Source organism: Mytilus californianus, unplaced genomic scaffold (assembly GCF_021869535.1).
Source record: "Mytilus californianus isolate M0D057914Y unplaced genomic scaffold, xbMytCali1.0.p SCAF_10, whole genome shotgun sequence".
In the NCBI taxonomy this organism is placed as follows: Eukaryota; Metazoa; Mollusca; class Bivalvia; order Mytilida; family Mytilidae; genus Mytilus; species Mytilus californianus.
In genome coordinates this window covers 7,892,561-7,911,863 of record NW_026262582.1, presented here as the reverse complement: position 1 = coordinate 7,911,863, position 19,303 = coordinate 7,892,561, and the positions used below count along the sequence as shown (strand labels likewise).

Below are 19,303 nucleotides of genomic sequence, written 5' to 3'. Positions count from 1 at the left end.
AAGACTAAGGACGAATAATAGTAGGGAGTAATTTTACAAAAATATATATATATATAGTGGATAGCCAAAATCATCGATGGTCAACTTTGCATGGAGGAGTTGCAACCTTAGTTTAGTAATAATTTCTAAAGTTATCAACGGAAGAACTAAGCACAAATGAGTGTGTGTCTTGGTTGTAGTACTTAAACTTAAAGGAACACTACATACACAGTTAGCTAATATTTCTTTATTACAACAATTATAAATGTTGAGATGCCACCTTTGGTTTCACAAATATGTTGTATCTTAATCGACTGATATCGATTAGCATACTCCAAATAATGTTGATGCTTAAAGACTATATAAGATCTAAAAAAGGTTTGATTTCCTTCCTTCCGCTGTGCTAGATACACAACCACTACGATTTAAAGCTTGATTATAACCATGATAAGCTGCGAACTTGTTACCGGATATTTCATAGCATACTCCAAGTATTGTTAATGGATCAGATCTCATATTCGATGGAACAAAATAGTCTTCTTCCACTGTTAAATGTAAATCACGTAATGCCTGTTGTCTGTTGTCAATATCCCTAAGATGATGATAACATAGAAATCTGAGACAGTGACACATTATAACAGGTGGTATAAAAATTATTTTGTCAGCCACCTCCAGCTGTAGTTCTTCTGGTATTAATGATGAATTCCGTAAAAAGCAGAGACTTTTTACAGTGGCTATTTTTATCCTGTCGTTCAGTGTCATTGCAGAATGTACATTTTGTATGTATTTATTAATATCGTTTTCATCATAGTTATCACCGAAAGGTACCAAATCCGGTGTACATCTTGATCGAACATAATCTGTTAGTCTTAGTGTTTCATTGTACTGTCCTGATACATAATAAAACGACGCGTAGTATAACCAACTCGACATATCACTTGTCTTGATGCCGTCTTGTAGATGTCTATGATAACATTTGCGTATGTTGTAAGTGGTTGGCGGTGGTAGTAGTTGTGCTGCATATTGACTGATTTCAGCATAAAAATACTTACATACACCAATTATAAATAAAGACGATTGGGATTTGGGTAAAGATTCAGTAAATGCAAGTCCTTTATAACAATCTGAAATGTCTGACGATTGAGCCATCTTTCCACATAATCTGTAAAATAGGAAGTCTGACATAATGAAGGAATGTTCACCCTTTGTACTTGATAAACAGCAATTTTCATTTTCAGGCAAAAATAAATTCTGTATCAATCCATCAATCCCTTCATATTTTACACTCTCAAGTACACGAAGAAGAACCTTATTGTTACTTTGATTGATCTTTCCTAGGAACATATTGTGCTCAGGTATAAAATAGTTTGGACAGTAGCTGCTGTGTACCCATGATATCAATTTAGCAAGACAGAGAGAAAAACAATAAAACAATTTAGATGGTTGAAATGTTTCAATATCCACTTCCTCCGAGACCCAGAATAAAGCCGTTTTCAGAAAATATGAACACAATAACTCTTTGACATCATTGACTGTGTTAACAATACGCTTTAATGTTAATTTGAGTAGAGCGTAACATAAAAGTTGAGTGAAATTGAATGAATGTACAAGTTTTTTTTCTGCAAAAGAGAAAGATAATCTCCATAAATAATCACTATCCGATATATTCTTAGGTGGTCCTATTGGTACTAACAAGCATCCATTATTCATGAACCAGTCTATAACAAAATCAGACGGCCATTGCCTTCGATGACGAGATGACCATGGAATTGCGTTGAAAGGTAGATATGCACTATGTAGGCAGGGTGCACAATTTACTTTCTGTCTTACGTCTGATAGACATGGACCGTGTTGAAATACCGGCATCTTTTTATAAGATTGCTTAAAAAAATCAAAATAGCCGCTTACTGGTAAATAAAGCTTGTTGCCGGAACCTGCGAAACAGGCAAATTCTGCCATGAGGGGTTTCCCATCCATTTCTGCTATCAATCTCAGTCTAGCAAATCCAGGATGATCAGTATCTGTTTCCATAACCAATGGAATTTTATGTACTGGATGTTTGATATTTTTTTCATTCTGTATTACGTCTACGTGTGTCTGTACTTCCATAAAATCTATGTCACTGCCAGGTAAGTAGAGTCCTTCTGCCAAACTTCCACTAGATATTTGTATACGACCTGACTGACATGTATTTATGATCATATTTTGTATGATAAATAGTCGTTGTCTATTTCGTATATCGATTTCGGTACCAGCTGTTTTTACTAGGTGTTCGTATAAGTATTTGTTCTTCGGGTTATCTTCGAGCCAAAGCAAGTGATCTACAAAAAAATGCATTTATTAACATATCTATTATAAAATCTTATAATGTCGTGCGTACATAGAAGGTTATTTCCTCGATATTTATTCAAAGCCATCGTTCTAATTAAAGCCCCAACGCTGAGTGTTATGTAGACGATAGTGACGTCTTTCCTCATATTTCAAGCCTGGTATGACATTTTACAACCAACGAAACAATGCTTATTATATTGGCTATATTTTCCCCCGCTATATCACCCCTAGTAGTACATTTCCTGTCTTCAAATTGTTAGAAATTGATAAAAAGTATACTTGATATCTGTTATTTTTTTGTAAAAAAGTGAATTTTATAAACTTCTGAATTATTCAAAATGTTTGCATATATTAGGCTTAGGTATATGTTTTACTTTCAAATCTTTGGCTTACATGCTACTTTTGCATAGGTACTATTTCTGTACCAAAAATCTGTAGTGTTTGAAATCTACTTTTAATATTCAGTACAATTGTGTTACTTTAAAATTATTGTAATATTAATGTACCTGTATTTTACAGTACTTGAAATTTAAGTACTACACATTTTTTGTTACACCGTTACATTTTCAGCATTTTGAAAGTTTGTCTATTTCAAATCTCTTAAACTTATAATTTTCAGACATGGAATACTGTGATCACTGTTGTATTATTTCTGTACCAAAAATATTTGTAATACAGGTACCTATAGCTAAATATTACAATAATTTTAAAGTAAAGACATAGTACTAAATGTTGAAAGTAAATTTCCAATACTATAGATTTTTAGTACAGAAATAGTACCTATTGCCAAAGTAGCAGTGCAAGCGCTAAATTTATAAAGAGTTTATTCATGATTCATATAGAATTAACTGCCACCTTAATGCTTAAGTTATTTTGCATTTTATGTGGTTTCGAATCGGCGTATTGATACCTGATATATATATGCCTTTCAAATACCGTTTCGATCCCTAACATCACTGAAGAGACATTAAGTGTCAAAATCCGGATACGGTGTACAAATTTTTGCACCTCATGATTGCGGTATACCATCTTCTCCGCAAGTTTACTGTTTTCTGTTTGGTATTAAATTAATAATTAAAACCATGTTACATGTCGTGATCAATTTAATTGGCAATCGTCAATGGCAGTCAGCAGGTTTGAATAACATCAGTTATTCGACCTGTTAATCAAATGCGATTTGTTAAACTATACTTTTTATTAAGTAATTTTTTTGTTCCAGGAAGATATGTCAACGAGTTATACGGGTCCCGGTGTTAACTTACAAACTTTATTTATATTTCCAATTTAGTTCATTTCGTCCACTGGTCGTATTACTGAATGCGACTTAATATCAATTTTTCTTGTCATGAGTTATAAGGCATATAGTAGATTAGGAACTGTTACATTCTAGTGCACCGTTAGTTTTTGGTAGGCATTACTGTTATATCAATACGTCTTTATGGTATAAAGATGTATCCTTATAATATAGTAATCTGTCAAAATAGCATAGTGAGGTAATACGATAGTATGAAAAAGTGGCTCCATATTATATCAAGATGTCTTTGAAGTATACGACTTTATTTTTGTAAGACATATGACAGATTAGTATGGAAAAGTTGCTCCATGTTATATCGACATGATTGTATAGTATACAAATTGACCATAATAAGATAGTAATATGACATAATAGTATAGTGAGGTGACAAAACAGTATGAACAAAATGTTCGATGTTATATTAAGATATCTTTAGTGTAAAATGTATCTTTAAGATTAAGCAATATCACATAATAGTTTAGTAAAATGACAAATCAGTATGAAAAGTTAAATCAAGATGTCTTTATGGTATAAAAGAATATATTCATGACAAATTAAAATGACAGAATAGTATGAAAAGGTAACTCCATGTTACATCAATACGTCTCTATAGTATATAAATGTATCTTAGTGATATAGCAAATTGACAAAGTAATATGGTCGAATGTCGTAATAGTATAGCGAATCTGCTTCATGTTATATCGTAACCCTCAATGATATGATTAACAACTATAGGTCATCGTACGGCCTTCAACAATGAGCAAAACCCATACCGCATAGTCAGCTATAAAAGGCCCCGAAATGACAAATGTAAAACAATTCAAAGGAGAAAACTATGTTTGCCGTAACCCTTTTTGGTCATGGTGTTGTCTTTTTGTCTATGTCTTTGGCTTAATGTTATCGATTTCAATCTTGGTATTTTTTCCCCTTTTTAGAATGTTTCATGATTGGCATAACATCAAGACACCAGTTATCGTCATGAGTTTCGGAAATAACTTACGGTAACAACAAACTATGACTTTGAGATGAAGAAAAGCAATAAAAGCGCTATTCCTTTGCTTTTTATGTTTTTTCTTTGCTGTGCATGTACTGTTTTTGTGTCATGGATGGATACCCGATATCCTTTGTTTATCTATTACAAAATAAATACCTTTATTGCAGTCTGTACAATTCTGCAAGTATTCCAGATATTCATTTGAAGATTTATCAGGATATCTAAGGTAAAGTATCCATTGTTCGTGTGTTTTCCGTCTTTCTAAGCAAGTTTTATACATTCGTTCAAACTGTCTGATTGTCAATCCAAACAGGTCATTTTTGATAATCATACCTCCATCGATAGATTGATAAAGTAATGGTGTATATTTACGCCTTCCACGGTACGGAAACTGTTTTACGCCATATATTTCCCAGTATGGGATTTTCCTTATTCCAAATAAAACTTCATCGTCACATTTGTCCTGATTTTGGAAGTTCCTGTTCATGATTCCTGTAAGAAGATATGATAACTTACGTTCAATAGTGGAATACATTTCTATTATAATGAATTCAAAGCTTCATGTTACTGCTCAATATGTGAAATGATTTATCGATTAGCAATTTATAAATAACCAGTCTAGGATTAAAATATGATTTCTAAATTTCTACTGCGAGATAATATAGTTACTTTTTGAAATTTGTTGTAACACATACACGTAGTAACGTTTTATACCTTTAGTCGAGAGCATTGTATAAACCAATAAGAATTCGGATGTTTAGTTTCTATTATATATGTATCGCGATTATGGTGTATGGACACGTGGATGTTAACTGTTTCTGTTACTTCACACGGGGTATTTATTACTATATACATATAATTAAGGATATGTGTTATTATTGTCAATGGAACAACAAACTGTTTCGATTCTTATAACCCTTCACGAGTTGTTGGCCGTAATGCAATATCTGTTTCTCCGATGACGACGGATATGTTCCAATGGTCATAGCCACAGTTCCGTCCTCCTTTTTCCCGAATGCGACCTACCGAATTGGACTTATCATCGAGTTTGTACTTACATGAGCAATACGAAGGGTGTCGCTTGTCGAGCAGGATCTGCTCACCCTTCCGGGGCACCTGAGATCCCCCTGTATTTTGTAGTGTTCATGTTGCTCAGTTTTTAAATTTCTATGTTGTGTTTTGTATACTGAACACAGGGTAATTTTCGCTGCAATTTTATCTTCGATATTTTCGCGGTAACTGTTAAAAAATAAAACTTACGCGAAGATTTCAAGGACAACCGATTTAAAGGATGAAGACCATACATTAACGTATACCAAAAGAATTATGAACACGGGCAGTTTTCAATTCACGGTTTTACAGACAACAGATCTATATAACAAAATTTAAACTGTAAATGTAAGGCAATAATGAAATCAAAACTTTTATTTAAGTTATTCATGCAGTTAGCTTTTCTGGCAGTCATAAAAACAGTTCTATGACCAAGTATACTTGTTAAGTAAACATGAATTATGTCCACGGACCGGTCGGAGCTGTCATAAATCCTGTTCCAAGTTAACTTTCACCAGTCATAAAGTCTGGTCATCAAGTTAACTAGTTGTACAAGATAGGACTGCACTTATCTGTTATTAATAATTTGTATTCCGTTGTTTCATATATATCTACAAGGAGCGTAAAGATAAGCAAGCAAAGAGAAAAACCATAGCTTCATCAAAAAGAGACAAAATAAGAAAAGGGACTTCCCAATGGTTTCTTTTTTTTTCACTCTATAAGGGACTTCCCATTTTTTTTTTTTTAGACAAAACAACAACACCATTAAATTGCAAAATCAATAAAGAGAAAGTTATGTCAGCTAAATGCAAGCAAATCTTGTAAAACAAATCCAACTCGTCTTTTGTTTTCTGTGGTATATTTAGTTCCATCCGTCCTAATAAAAACCGTATGAAAAGAATAAATCAATTGCCGTATAATTGAAGCTCATCAAAGAGACCATGGATACATTTTTGTGATTTTGCACGCCAGACGCGCATTTCGGCTACAAAAGAATTATCTTAGATCAACATGCATTTAGTAAAATTGAATTTACCAACATGGATATTGGAAGCTCAGTTCAATAAACAGTCAACTCAACAACATATACACAGAAGACATCTGAACATCAATATTAGTTCTTCGTTCAGGATGTTAAGATAAGCAACCATAAGTTTGAAATAATTTCGTTATAGGCAGTCAGTCTGACCCAATTAGTCAAAATAAGCTCAAAACAATCGCTGGTATATTATTGACTCTCATGTCAATAATTTAACCTCATTGCATCCGTATCCATGTCGTCTTCAAGCTAACCCCTTAGTTGGAAATGGGTGTTGATCTTTTAAAGGGAAAAGAAAGTCAACGTTGAAAGTGAAACAAGGGTGAACTATTTGGTTGACTGATTCGATCCACATCAAATCTTTCTTTTACAGGAACAATCGATTATTAGTATGATTTAAACATATAATATGAAATCAAACAGACTTTAAAAAATCCATTTGCACGTGATTGCTATCTATGTAACTTTAAAAGGAGCGATACTGGATACGTCTAGAGGGTAATCATCTCCTTAGTGCAAACTTCACCACAAATATATATCTTACATTTGTTTACTGGGGCGCTGGATATACACTTGTTGAATGATTGAAAGTATGAATTTTAGGAAGATGAAACATATAAAAAAAACATCCTGATATTCATTTAGATAATTGTCCGGTGTAGATCTGATTTTGTTCATATCAAATCAAGTAAGGAAATGTTTTAAGCGAAAGTGTTAAACAATGGTGTAAATGTACCCAAAATGATAGCGAATATTAATGAGAGACCTAACTATATTTTCATTTCCATGTGGTCATATACTTATATCACAGCCAATGCATTTTAGTATTTCTTATTATTCGGTACATTATCAGTTATTTGCACATATACATGTTTATATCAGACACGTTTATTGTAATGTTTTTTCATTACAAGGAAACTAAACAGTCACAGGCCGAAATCATAAAAAAAATGATGATTATTGGTATGATTGCCCATGTGGCAACTATATATACAGAAAAAGTCAACAATTTGGACTATTATAGGTCACCGTATTGCCTTCAACAATGAGCAAAACCCATATCTATACATGCTAGTAAGCCCCTGGTATTACATATTGTGAAACTATATAAACAATAAACCCAATAGCGTGATTTGTCTAACAACAATGACAGAAAAGTAACGGTTAAGCATTTTTCTCCATGTATAAATCACCTATCATGCGATTCCACACTCAGTTATATCTCAACAAACGTGAATATGAGATAATTGATGAATATACAGGTCAGACGCTTATTCGTCTATCCAAGAGATCTAAGATCGTGCAAACATGTCGATAATGAGGTTAATCAGAAACACATCGTTTAAAACTTCTTTGATCAAAGGGCAAAGTTGTGATAAACTACATGTCATTGTATGACCTTCGACAATGAGCAACACCCACGCCGTAAAGTAAGCTATTATAAGCCCTTGGATGATCAAGTGTGAAACAATCAAGAAAAAAAACAATGGCTTCTTTTACTACAACAGTTAACGAAAAATAATTATGGCAGACAAAACCCAAAGACAATCTTTAGATTATTTCCTGCTAATTTCACTTAATACATCGGAACTTGAGTTCCATTGAGTTGTCCTGTGGTTCATTTGAACCTTTATCAGGCAGAATTAATAGTAATTAAATAATATATGATTAAAATCGCGAGGTTTGTACCCGATGGTCAGTGGAAATAAATAAGAAACACCGCAAGCACATGTACATATATAATAAAACAACTACGATGCTAATATAACAATCTGAATTTAGAAACGAGATGATAAGTATTTATAAACGAGGGTCGGCTTTTATTTATTCTACAGAAAAAGAACATTGCATAATGATAATGTATGAATAGATTAACCCTATAGTTATTTCTCCGATGGGGTAATTGGTTTTCTGTTTGTTTGGTAAAATATGTGTCTTCAGGGCAATTACAATTTAACCCTAATACCATCATCTTTTTATCATAAAAATTTTGAAGTTTAATGGGGCATTAGCTGTCAAATTCATGTACACCGTTTTACTCAAATTCTCATATTTGATTTATAACAAACTAAAACATATATCCAAATTACAATAAGTCTGAAATAAACAATTAACAATTCTTGGGCTCGATAATATATATCATCCTTTCGTCTGTATTTTAGTCTAGACGCCATCTAATTAACTATCAAGATGACCTCCGAAGACTGCAGACGGTCACATAACCCGATATAAACACAAACATAACTATAAATATATAGAGACCTCGTGCAATTGGACTTTTCTTGGTCTGTTTGATTTCATGTTATAGGTTAAAAAAATAAGTTAATCATCGTTTTTACCTGTATAAGAATGATCTTTTATGGATCGAATCAGTCAACGAAATGGTTCACCTTTGTTTCACTTTCAATGTTGACATTCTTTTTCTTTTAATGGATGAACACGACTTATACATGCGTAACCAATCTCTAGCTAATGGGTTAAATAAAGGTCACATGAATACGGATTCAATGAGGTTGAATTGTTCACTGGCAAGTGAATAAGTCATTAGCGATGTTTCTTAACTTATTTTGACAAAATTGAACTAAACTTGCTGCTAAAAGCGAATTATTATTTCACTATTTCACTTTCATTAATCATTGAACAAAAAGAATTCATATTCTATTTGTTTTTTATATCTCGTTGCTAATGCTCCTTTAAACTATAAAGATATAATTCTTATCCATATATTTCATATATATAAGCCAAAGATGCAGTTATATAATATAAATTCACAAAACAAAAAAAAATGTCTCTTTGTAATCTGTATACCATGTTCACTGTAATTAAAGATGTCACTTCTTTAAAAATATTTTACAGTTGCAACCAAAGTTGACTATATTTAACAAGCTATTCGGTTATCTATTAATATATGAGGGTCTTGATCGGAGTCCTCCATTTCTGTATTCCTTGATTTTGGGGTTATTTTTCTCTATTCTATATATTTAAGTACCAATCTGCCTAACAATCAGACAGTGGTGAAAACATGACAAAAAAAACCCCACTCAGCTTTATATCAATTTAAGTTCAGAATGTATAATGGTGCATGAATATACCATTCCTTTCCTTTCCCTGTTCTGGTAATTCAAGATATAATTTGGTTGACATGCACTAGAAATTAACAAATAAGGGGAGATAACTCCGTAATTTGCTATTATTCTAACCAAAAATTATCTAGATATTTCTCGAATTACAAGACACGCAGAAACGAAAGACCTGCCATTTCTAACTCAGGACGAGGGTACCTTCAAAATACTGTGGTTAGGTCGGAGGGTTTTTTTTTTGGGGCATGTTTTGAATTTTTCTTAATTGCCTGATTCTTACAAAGACTGGCACTTAATTTGTTGCCCATTGTCCTCTATTCTTTATATTTTTGGCCTATTTTTCTCTATTCTTTATTTTTTGCCCTATTTTTCTGCAGTATTGGTAAATTATTCTCTATTCTGCAACCCCTACCAGACCATCATACATAAAGCATATATCACGTCCGATATAATGTTTGATTTTCTGACACTTTACAATTGATTATTTAAAGCAAAAGTGTAGAAAAAGAACACTGAAACAATGAGAGAAAAACTTCCTTGTAAAGGATTGTAAAGTACTTGTTCTGAGAATATATCGATTTGTTGGTTTTAAAACAAAGATAAATATTACACTTTAACACTTGACAATCATATATAAAGCATATATCACGTACGATATAATTTTTGATTTTCTGAAACTTTTCAATTGATTATTTAAATTAATAGTATAGAAAAGGGAAACTAAAACAAAATCAAGAGAAAAACTTCCTTTTTAGACTTGTAAAGTACTTGTTCTGAGAATATATCATTGTCTTCGTATTAAAACAAAGAGATAGATACTAAATTATCATAAGTGTTAAACACTTGAAAAAAATGTTATGTACTAAAAATAAAAGAGGAAATCGACACTCAACCTTAGTGATGTTAGTTTGAAATCTAACTCTATTGTTATTTTGATACTATCATTCCCATTGTATATAAGTCAACTGAAGTACGAAATTAAAATTGAGATTGGAAACGGGGAATGTGTCCAAGGCCACCAATGGGTCTTCAACACAGCGAGAAATTCCGCACCCGGAGGTGGGTTTCAGCTGGCCCTTAAACAATAATGTATACTAGTTCAGCGAAAATGGACGCCAGACTAAACTCCGAAATAGATAAATGACCAAAATTAAAAAACACACAAGACTAGCAAAATCCAGAGGTTTCTAACTTTGGACATGCACCACAATGAGGCGGGGTTGTGTTGAAAATGTTTTGTGAGATCCCATTAGTTTAGATTTTGTACCTAGAAAATTCAAATTGTCTGCATAGTTTCCTCAATGGTAGTCATACCACACCTTTTTGTTATATTTACGTGCTTGGATTGCTTTATGTACATAAAATGAAAATACGTCTAACATGAAGCGTTACGGGCTCTTATAACACCTACAATTTTACCATTTTTGACCATTAACATACATGAAAAATCCATTCATTGCTGAATTGCATACAACGTTCATAGATATATATATATTTTTTTTCAAATGTTGAATATGATTTTGCGCAATGTTTCCTAACTATTTTAGCTTTGGGAGTCGTCCTGGAATTAATCTTGACCATTATCTGAGCGTGTTAATAACATAACCTATGAGATTGAAAATCTGAGATTTGCATCCGAATACCAGACATAAACATATACCATATAATTACAAGCATTTATGCAAATACATGTTTAACAATTGCGATTGAAACATAATTATGAAAAGAATACATTTATTAATGCGATTCGGTCTTTATTATTTCTACTGTAAAAACAGATGCGTAATTATGACTGCATTCATATATTCATATGAATGGATACATTAAACCTTTAGTTACTTCTCCGATGAGGAGAAATGCGCATCTGGTGCAATAAAAATAGTAGCGTTAATGGATTTTGGTGATTACTAAGGGTTAGATACGAGTCAATCACCAATCCGCTTTTGCGTGATGTCTAATCACTTGATTTAACTTATCAACGTTTTTCAAAGGAGTAACACGACGGGTGTCACATGTGGAGCAGGATCAGCTAACCCTTCCGCAGCACCTGAGATTACCCCCAGTTTTTGGTGGGGTTCGTGTTGCTCAGTCTTTAGTTTTCTATGTTGTGTTTTGTGTACTATTGTTTGTCTGTTGGTCTTTTTCTTTTTTAGCCATGGCGTTGTCAGACTATTTTCGACTTATGAGTTTGAATGTCCCTTTGGTGTCGTTCGCCTCTCTTTATTAATGTTATGTCAATGTGATTTAGGAAGCCATTTATTTCAGTATATGTTACACATGTTAAACTTCTTCAACATGTGTATGAGATTTTGGTCATTCAAATATTGTGGCCTCGATTATCACCAAAGAGACGTTAATTGTCGAAATGCGCATGTGGTGCATTAAAATTGGTACCGTTTATGTTATTACAGTTAATTGCAAAAATATCAGCATCTATTCCGAATTTTAATTAGTTTCTTACTAAAAGAAAATGCGTCTATCAGCGGTCGATATGATTATAGATTTCCGACACGTTGTTACTACTTAATGAGTCAAAAACTTGTCTTCGAATGTGACCTACCGTATAACACTTATCACCGGGTGTGTACCTACTAGCGCAACAAAACTGGTGTCACATGTCATGCATGTAGAGCAGTATCTGCTTACCCTTCCGATTCACTTGAGATCACCCCCGGTTTTCGTGTTGTATATTCGTTATTTTTCTATGTTGCGTTTTATATACTATTGTTTGACATTTGTTCGTTTTTGTTTTTTGCCACGGCCTTTTGATTTCGTTTTTGACTTATTAGTTTGAATACTGTAGATTCGTTTATTTTTGTGGGTACCAACAAAGTAAAATCACAAAAATACTGAACTCCGAGGAAAATTCAAAAAGAAAAATCCCTAATCAAATGGCAAAATCAAAAGCTCAAACACATCAAACGAATGGATAACAACTGTCATATTCCTGACTTGGTACAGGCATTTTCTCTACAAACCTACCGAAAATCCGTTCTTCGTTGATCATTTAAATTCGTGGTTCGACTAGACCCTCGAAATGCACGAAAATTGGTATCCCAAGAATAATGATTAGTCCACAGTATCCCTTTTGGTATCTTCCGCCTCTCTTTTTAAAGCACTAGTAAAAGGAAAACTTAAGCAAAGCGAAATCAAAATCTCCTAATACAAGGATTGTAAGTATTTTGTTCTGAGGAAGAATTTATCATTGTATTGGAACTAAAACAAAAGTATCGAAAGTTACTATTATAAGTGTTAAACACTTGTATAGATGTACATTTGTACTTTCAAGGAAATCGAAACACATCGTTAGAAAAGCAAGTTCGAAATCGAGCTCTATTCTAAATCTCACTACATACATTTCACGATGATCATATGTGTAAACATGTCAAATGACTTTATGTCCATTTAGGCATCATCATTGGAGGATAGATGTCTCATTTTCAATAATGCCACATCTCCTTATTCTATATTAAGTTTTATTTTTTCGATTTGTACATAAAAATTGATCAGCACGTAGAACATTTTAATATGTCAAATATGTTTTTATAAAAGAAGGAAATGTTTATAGGTAATTTAAGCAATCCAAGCACAAGCATATCATGATTGGATGAGGTGTTATTGCCAATGGTTAAACCATGCATATAAAAATTTACAAAAATTGGAACACATTGGCATTATTTACTATCAATGACTGTGAAACAAGAAAGGAAAACATTGTACATTATAAAACGAGAAATAATTAGAATTAAATACAAAATTCTTGTTCTTAGAGAAATCAAAAACAAAAAATGAAAACACTTTTGTTTTCCGTCTTGGTTTTAGAGAAATCAAAAACGAAAAATGAAAACACTCTCGTTTTTGATATTTCAAAATGAAAAACGAATGGACGCAAATATACACGGACCCAGTACACATGACGTATAAAATTATAAAGGAGGCTCGGTGTAATGAAATGGGACCAAGTAAATAACAAAAACCACCAATGAACAAAAACAATTATGGCATACATAAAAAAAAAGAAGACAGCAGTATAATAACAGGTTCCTTTGTTTTGTGTGGTACATAAAGAATGCGGAGGTGGTTTACATAAAAAGCAACAAATTCATTAAAAAAAATAAAAAAGCAATTGTGTACTAAAATTTATTTTTGTTTATCTAGGTTATTAACGTGTTCTATATATACACATATAAATATTTATGATATGCTCTTATAACCAGAGAGAAGATCGGGAACCAACCATCCTAATTTATGAACATTAAGTAAATTCATTCTATCAAACATTTAGAAATAATACACTTAAGTCACTTAGAGCAATCAAGCCATAATTTATTTTTGGAGCGTTCGAAAACCCTTAAATTAAATATACGACTTTTAAAGGCTTACTACGAAAACAAAACATCGGCCCTTTAACTCCTTTCTAGTTATCGTTCGTAGATTGTATTAGCACAAATTAATTTATCGAATATTGTTTTGTTTGAAAATACCACAACATTTATGAGAAATGATATGTTAAGTACCCGTCGATGGAACAGTAACTCTGGGATACAATGACATTATTAGCGAAAAGTATACGCACGTATTCATCAAACGCATAGTGTATATAGCTAATTTTTAAAATTTTAATTAGCCCCACATATACTAAATACTTTTTGTAATCAGTGAAATATAATACAAGAAATCTATAACTGATATTATCAAAAATTGAACTATACAATAAGCGACACCAACCCACTCTTCAACGTGCTCTTCAGTTACGACAGACGTACATCCAAATGTATTCTAAAATTATACATCAATTTTCAAAGTAATTGAGTGGTCTTTATAATGTAGAAATAAAGGGTGTTTCTTATGATTTTTAGTATACATAGTTTGTCTTTTAATACTATTAAGCTATTAATTTCAATAGCTCGTAAATAAAGGCTATCCCTATTTTTCTCATCAGGCGTTAATTTGTAAGCATTATATATACGTTGAATTAAAGATGTTCGCTCCTCTGTTTAAAAAAAAATGATAGGTCCGAGACCTTGTTTTCGAGATATAATCAATTGTTAATATTGGCACCTTTTGTCTTTCAAAAACTATGAAAAAATAACAAGGAATTTATAAAATTTTCATAAATGGCTGGTAAAACTACATGTATTGAAATTATGAACAGAAAAGTAGGGGTTTGCGGGAATTTTTTTTTATTGGCACTACATGGATAAAACTAGAGGATTCCGCATATCTGACAAAAAAGTAAAAAACAAGAGTAGCGAACATCCTTAACGAAATAATTTGTGTTGTTGTTTGCTACGTACACTTCACTTCAAACGGTAAAATCAATTGTAATGCACGAGACGCACAGTTCAACAGGATATGTCTCTTCAGTACTGATCGAGGCCAATATATTTGAAGACATAAAGCAACAACGTACACAAAAGTAATATACATCGGTTCCATCATCGTCATTTGAAGGGTAAAATTGTCAACGAAATTGTCAGGAGATTGGATTTGGAATCTACAAAACCGATGTGCAATGTATAACCGGAAATAAAAAGATGGATACAAGTTACGTAGATAAAGTCTATATAATGACTGTTTTGGACCACGCGATTACATTACAAATATTTTACTAAGGCAAAATGTAAAACAATAAAGATCTCATGGTATATTTCATGATAATGAAAAAAGAACAACAAGAATCATAAACAATATTAGATAGAACAAAACATGACCTACATCGCTCTCATCTGGAAAATGGTCAAACAGTAAGTACACCATGGTGTACTTCATGAGAATTTAAAGGCACAATAATGATAATGATCAACAATATTTGACAGTACAAAAGACGACACTCGCAACCTACATCCGGCTCATTTGGGAAAAAAAACAAACAATAAAATCACCATGGTATACTTGGAATACCAGGTAATTAAAAAGAACCATGAGAATTATCAAAAATATTTGACAGTACCAAAACTGCACAATTAGACGACATTTACCACCTACATATAGGCCCTCTGAAGCTGAAATAACAGTAAATATCCCTTGGTATACTTCATGATTAATAAAAAGGACAATTATAATTTTTGTTTAAATATTTGACAGTACAATACAGGACAATAGGCTCTTGTGGAAAAGGACAAAAAGCAGCAAGCACATGGTTCAGATATCCAGTGCTTAACACAATATACAATTAACACCATTCTAAATAGGAAATATAGACAATGACTGTTTAGTGTCTTTAAATATCGGCTGTATTTGTACGAGGCTAAAAAAACAGGTGTAATGCGAGCTTCAGCGAGCTATTACTTCTGTTTCGAGACGAGTACAAATACAGCTGATATTTAAAGACACTAAACAGTTATTGTCTTTATCCTGCAATTAATTTTGTACATTGTTTTTGCTTTGAAAGACAGAAAAGGTCACATTTATTGTATTTATTCTCGATTCAAAATCCTTTGAGGCCCGCGCAGTAATATTTAAAAATCAAAGCATCGTCGATGTTGTGATCCAGCCATATTCATAGCTAGTCTGATATTCTTCCTGACCATATTTTTTCAATATGTTTTTCTCTTTTCATTTCCAATCTTACTGTTAAATTTCTATGTTATTGCCCAAAGGTAGGGAATTTTCCAATATTGGTGCAAATACTGATATATATATATTGATATTTCAATTTTAGACACTGTCAAGATTTTTTTTATGAGTATAAGGGAAATCGTCAAACAAGTAATATATTTTTTCATATACCATTAATAATAACTGGCTTAATAATTTCCAGAAAGAGGCCTTGGAAATGCACTTTATCAATAACAAAAATGAAAAAAAATAATAACTATGTTTTATCTAAATTGGTGTTCATTCTTCATTAAGAAAAAATACATTTCCTGTATTCAAATTTAAATGTACAAATACCTAATGCTGAGATATTTCCAATTACTGTTAAATGCAGAACAAACAAAAAATTTTATTGCAGAAAATGCTCAGGTAGGAGTTATGCAATTTTGTTCATTGTTTCAACCAAATTTCTGATAATTGTAACTAATTAATAATATATTGATTATTGACTTATGTCAGATGATAATGACAATGATTTTACAATTGAAATAAAAATTGCTTGCATTTTTTATACATATTTTTAGATTTTTTGTCTTTTCTTGGAAAAAAAACCACGCCTGATTAATCTTTCAGCTAGCTAGCAAAATTAACAGAATATTTTAATGTAGTGTACATCAAAATAAATAATACATTTGTAGGTTTACTATTGAGGTCAAGAATGTGTGTATTCAGTTAGGTGTGTAATAAATTGTGCCTATTTAATTATGTAACAGGTCAGGAGATATTAAATGTGGTGAATTAAGACTGGGGTTGTTTCCAATTAATACTTACACCTTTGAGTGTAATTATTTGAAAATCATGACAGTTTATAATCATACTGACTCTTACTTGCCTATGGAAAAAATTAGAGTAATACCATTTCAAAAAAAGTGTGGGAATGAACTTAGATATTCAATTGATGTAAAAATACTTTTTCAAATTAATTCATAAATAGTAAATCATTATAAATTTTGATTTACAAAGGAACTATATGCAAGTGTATATCTAAGATAAAAGCTAGGATTGTTCGACCAATCTTTTCTTAATTTAAGGGCAAATAACATGTCAAAAGTTGGCAGTTGATGATTAAAATGGTGTAGAAAGTTTCTTCAAGTCATAAAACACATAATTAGTTTCATGACATGTCTTCAACTTAGTATTCTGCACCATCTCGAAAAACAGAGTGATCGCATAGATCCAGCATGGCTGAATCAAAAATCACCCAATCAGCTGATGACCGGTACGCCGAAAAGAATCTCGTATGGTCAACAATAATACATCGCTCAAAGTTAATAATTATTTATTATAACATAACAACTAATGTCAACAGTAAAAAGAAATAACAAAACATTATCCGATTTAAGACAAAAGTGTTTGATTTGTCCTACGCTTCAGAATTTCGAACTGTCCGTGTATTCGCTGATTATTGACATTGTAGCATGGTTTTGTGCATTACACCGAGGTTTAACACATTCAAGTTTTGAACTTGAAGATTGGCGCCGTAGTAAATGAAGTTAATCCTGCTGTTCATGTTTGTCTATGAGCAGAAAGTGGGTTGGGGATCGGAGACTGGAACATTCACAGACGGAGCAATACGTCATTGGAATGCGATTGCAATACACATTCTGAGGTCACGAAAGTTCATACAACATTCGTCAACAGCAATACACAAAAATAGTCCGGCAATGGGCGGAGCTTTAAAGCGATATCTGTATAGTATACAAATACAGACTACCGATATATATATGTAAGGCTGTTAATGTATGATAAGTCACCAATTTGCAGGATAAAAACTTGAGATGCATTAACGTTATATACATCGTAATGGTGACATGTGATTTGTGATTGACACGTTATACTAGAATGACGTGTCTTAAAGGAGAACTTTTACTGCAAATGATTTAAACCTTACCTTTGTCTTCAATGGAGATACATACATTTACAGTCGTTACCCCATTTCACCACACCACTTGTTTTATTTTAAGCGGCGTAATTTTAGATATTTTAACACGAAAAAGTATAAACTTCCTGTAGGAAATCTACAATACTTGTCCTTGAGATATTTTCATTGGCTCATATTTTAACAAACAGACGGAAAGATACTCGCCATAAGTGTATTAGTGTACAATAAGAAAATAAAGTTATACTTTTTTTATTTTTCGATGTACTATTTGTTTTTTGTGTAGTCATATAAAGGGGTGTGAATAGGGTTAATAGAATAGTTGATAATGGGCAAATATTTCAGAATAAATGACAAAAAAATAAAGAATAAGAGACAAATAGGCCAAAAAAGAGATACTAGGATTAATATTTTGCCACATCATACGCAAAATTCACCAGTCGCTTCAAACAGTGAAACACAAGACTCAATTTGAATGAAGTTTAAGTGTATTTGGTCATGAAATTCAAAACAGTTTTTTTTAAGCCGGTTAAGGCCATCATTGCCAGCGGTTAAATAAATTTTAGTTTTTCCAATGATTTCTATTACCTCTAAACGATAAATTTACAGACCCATCAGCATCGTCCGAATCTAAAATGATGAAGGACGAAGAGATTTCCGCACATGCACATACTGAAAACATAGGACAAAAGTTCCAAAACAATGTAGCAAATCAGAATAAAACATGTATGTGTATGGGTAGAAAACCTTATTGTTTCGATTCAGTACGTAAATACACAGAAAATGACTGCATCAATATTTATACGTTAAGTAGACAAATCAATCTCCTGATAGTTTATACTTATACTGATCAGATATTCCAGCAGTTCATATGGGAGGCTTTCTTCGCACTTAAAAACTCAGCTTAACTTCGTCAGACAACTTGTAATGTCGATATAACGCTGCCGAAATGTTCAAGTTTTTGGGTCGGACAGCTTCGATAGTTCATTTGTTCTGTATCTAATATCTAGTCAATTGGTAACATTTTCCCACAAATTTATGGTCAACCATTTGTAAC

General features: G+C 32.3%; 1 protein-coding gene across 1 annotated transcript; it reads right to left on the bottom strand.

Annotated features, from left to right (window-relative positions):
- Window positions 1-208: 208 nt before the first annotated feature.
- On the bottom strand, window positions 209-5,094 carry LOC127717547 (uncharacterized). The gene is made up of 2 exons (XM_052223233.1): window positions 4,755-5,094; window positions 209-2,300 (listed from the first exon to the last, which is right to left on the bottom strand). The coding sequence occupies exons 1-2, from the start codon at window positions 5,083-5,085 to the stop codon at window positions 349-351; spliced, it is 2,283 nt and encodes a 760-aa protein (XP_052079193.1). The 5' UTR covers window positions 5,086-5,094; the 3' UTR covers window positions 209-348.
- Window positions 5,095-19,303: the final 14,209 nt, after the last annotated feature.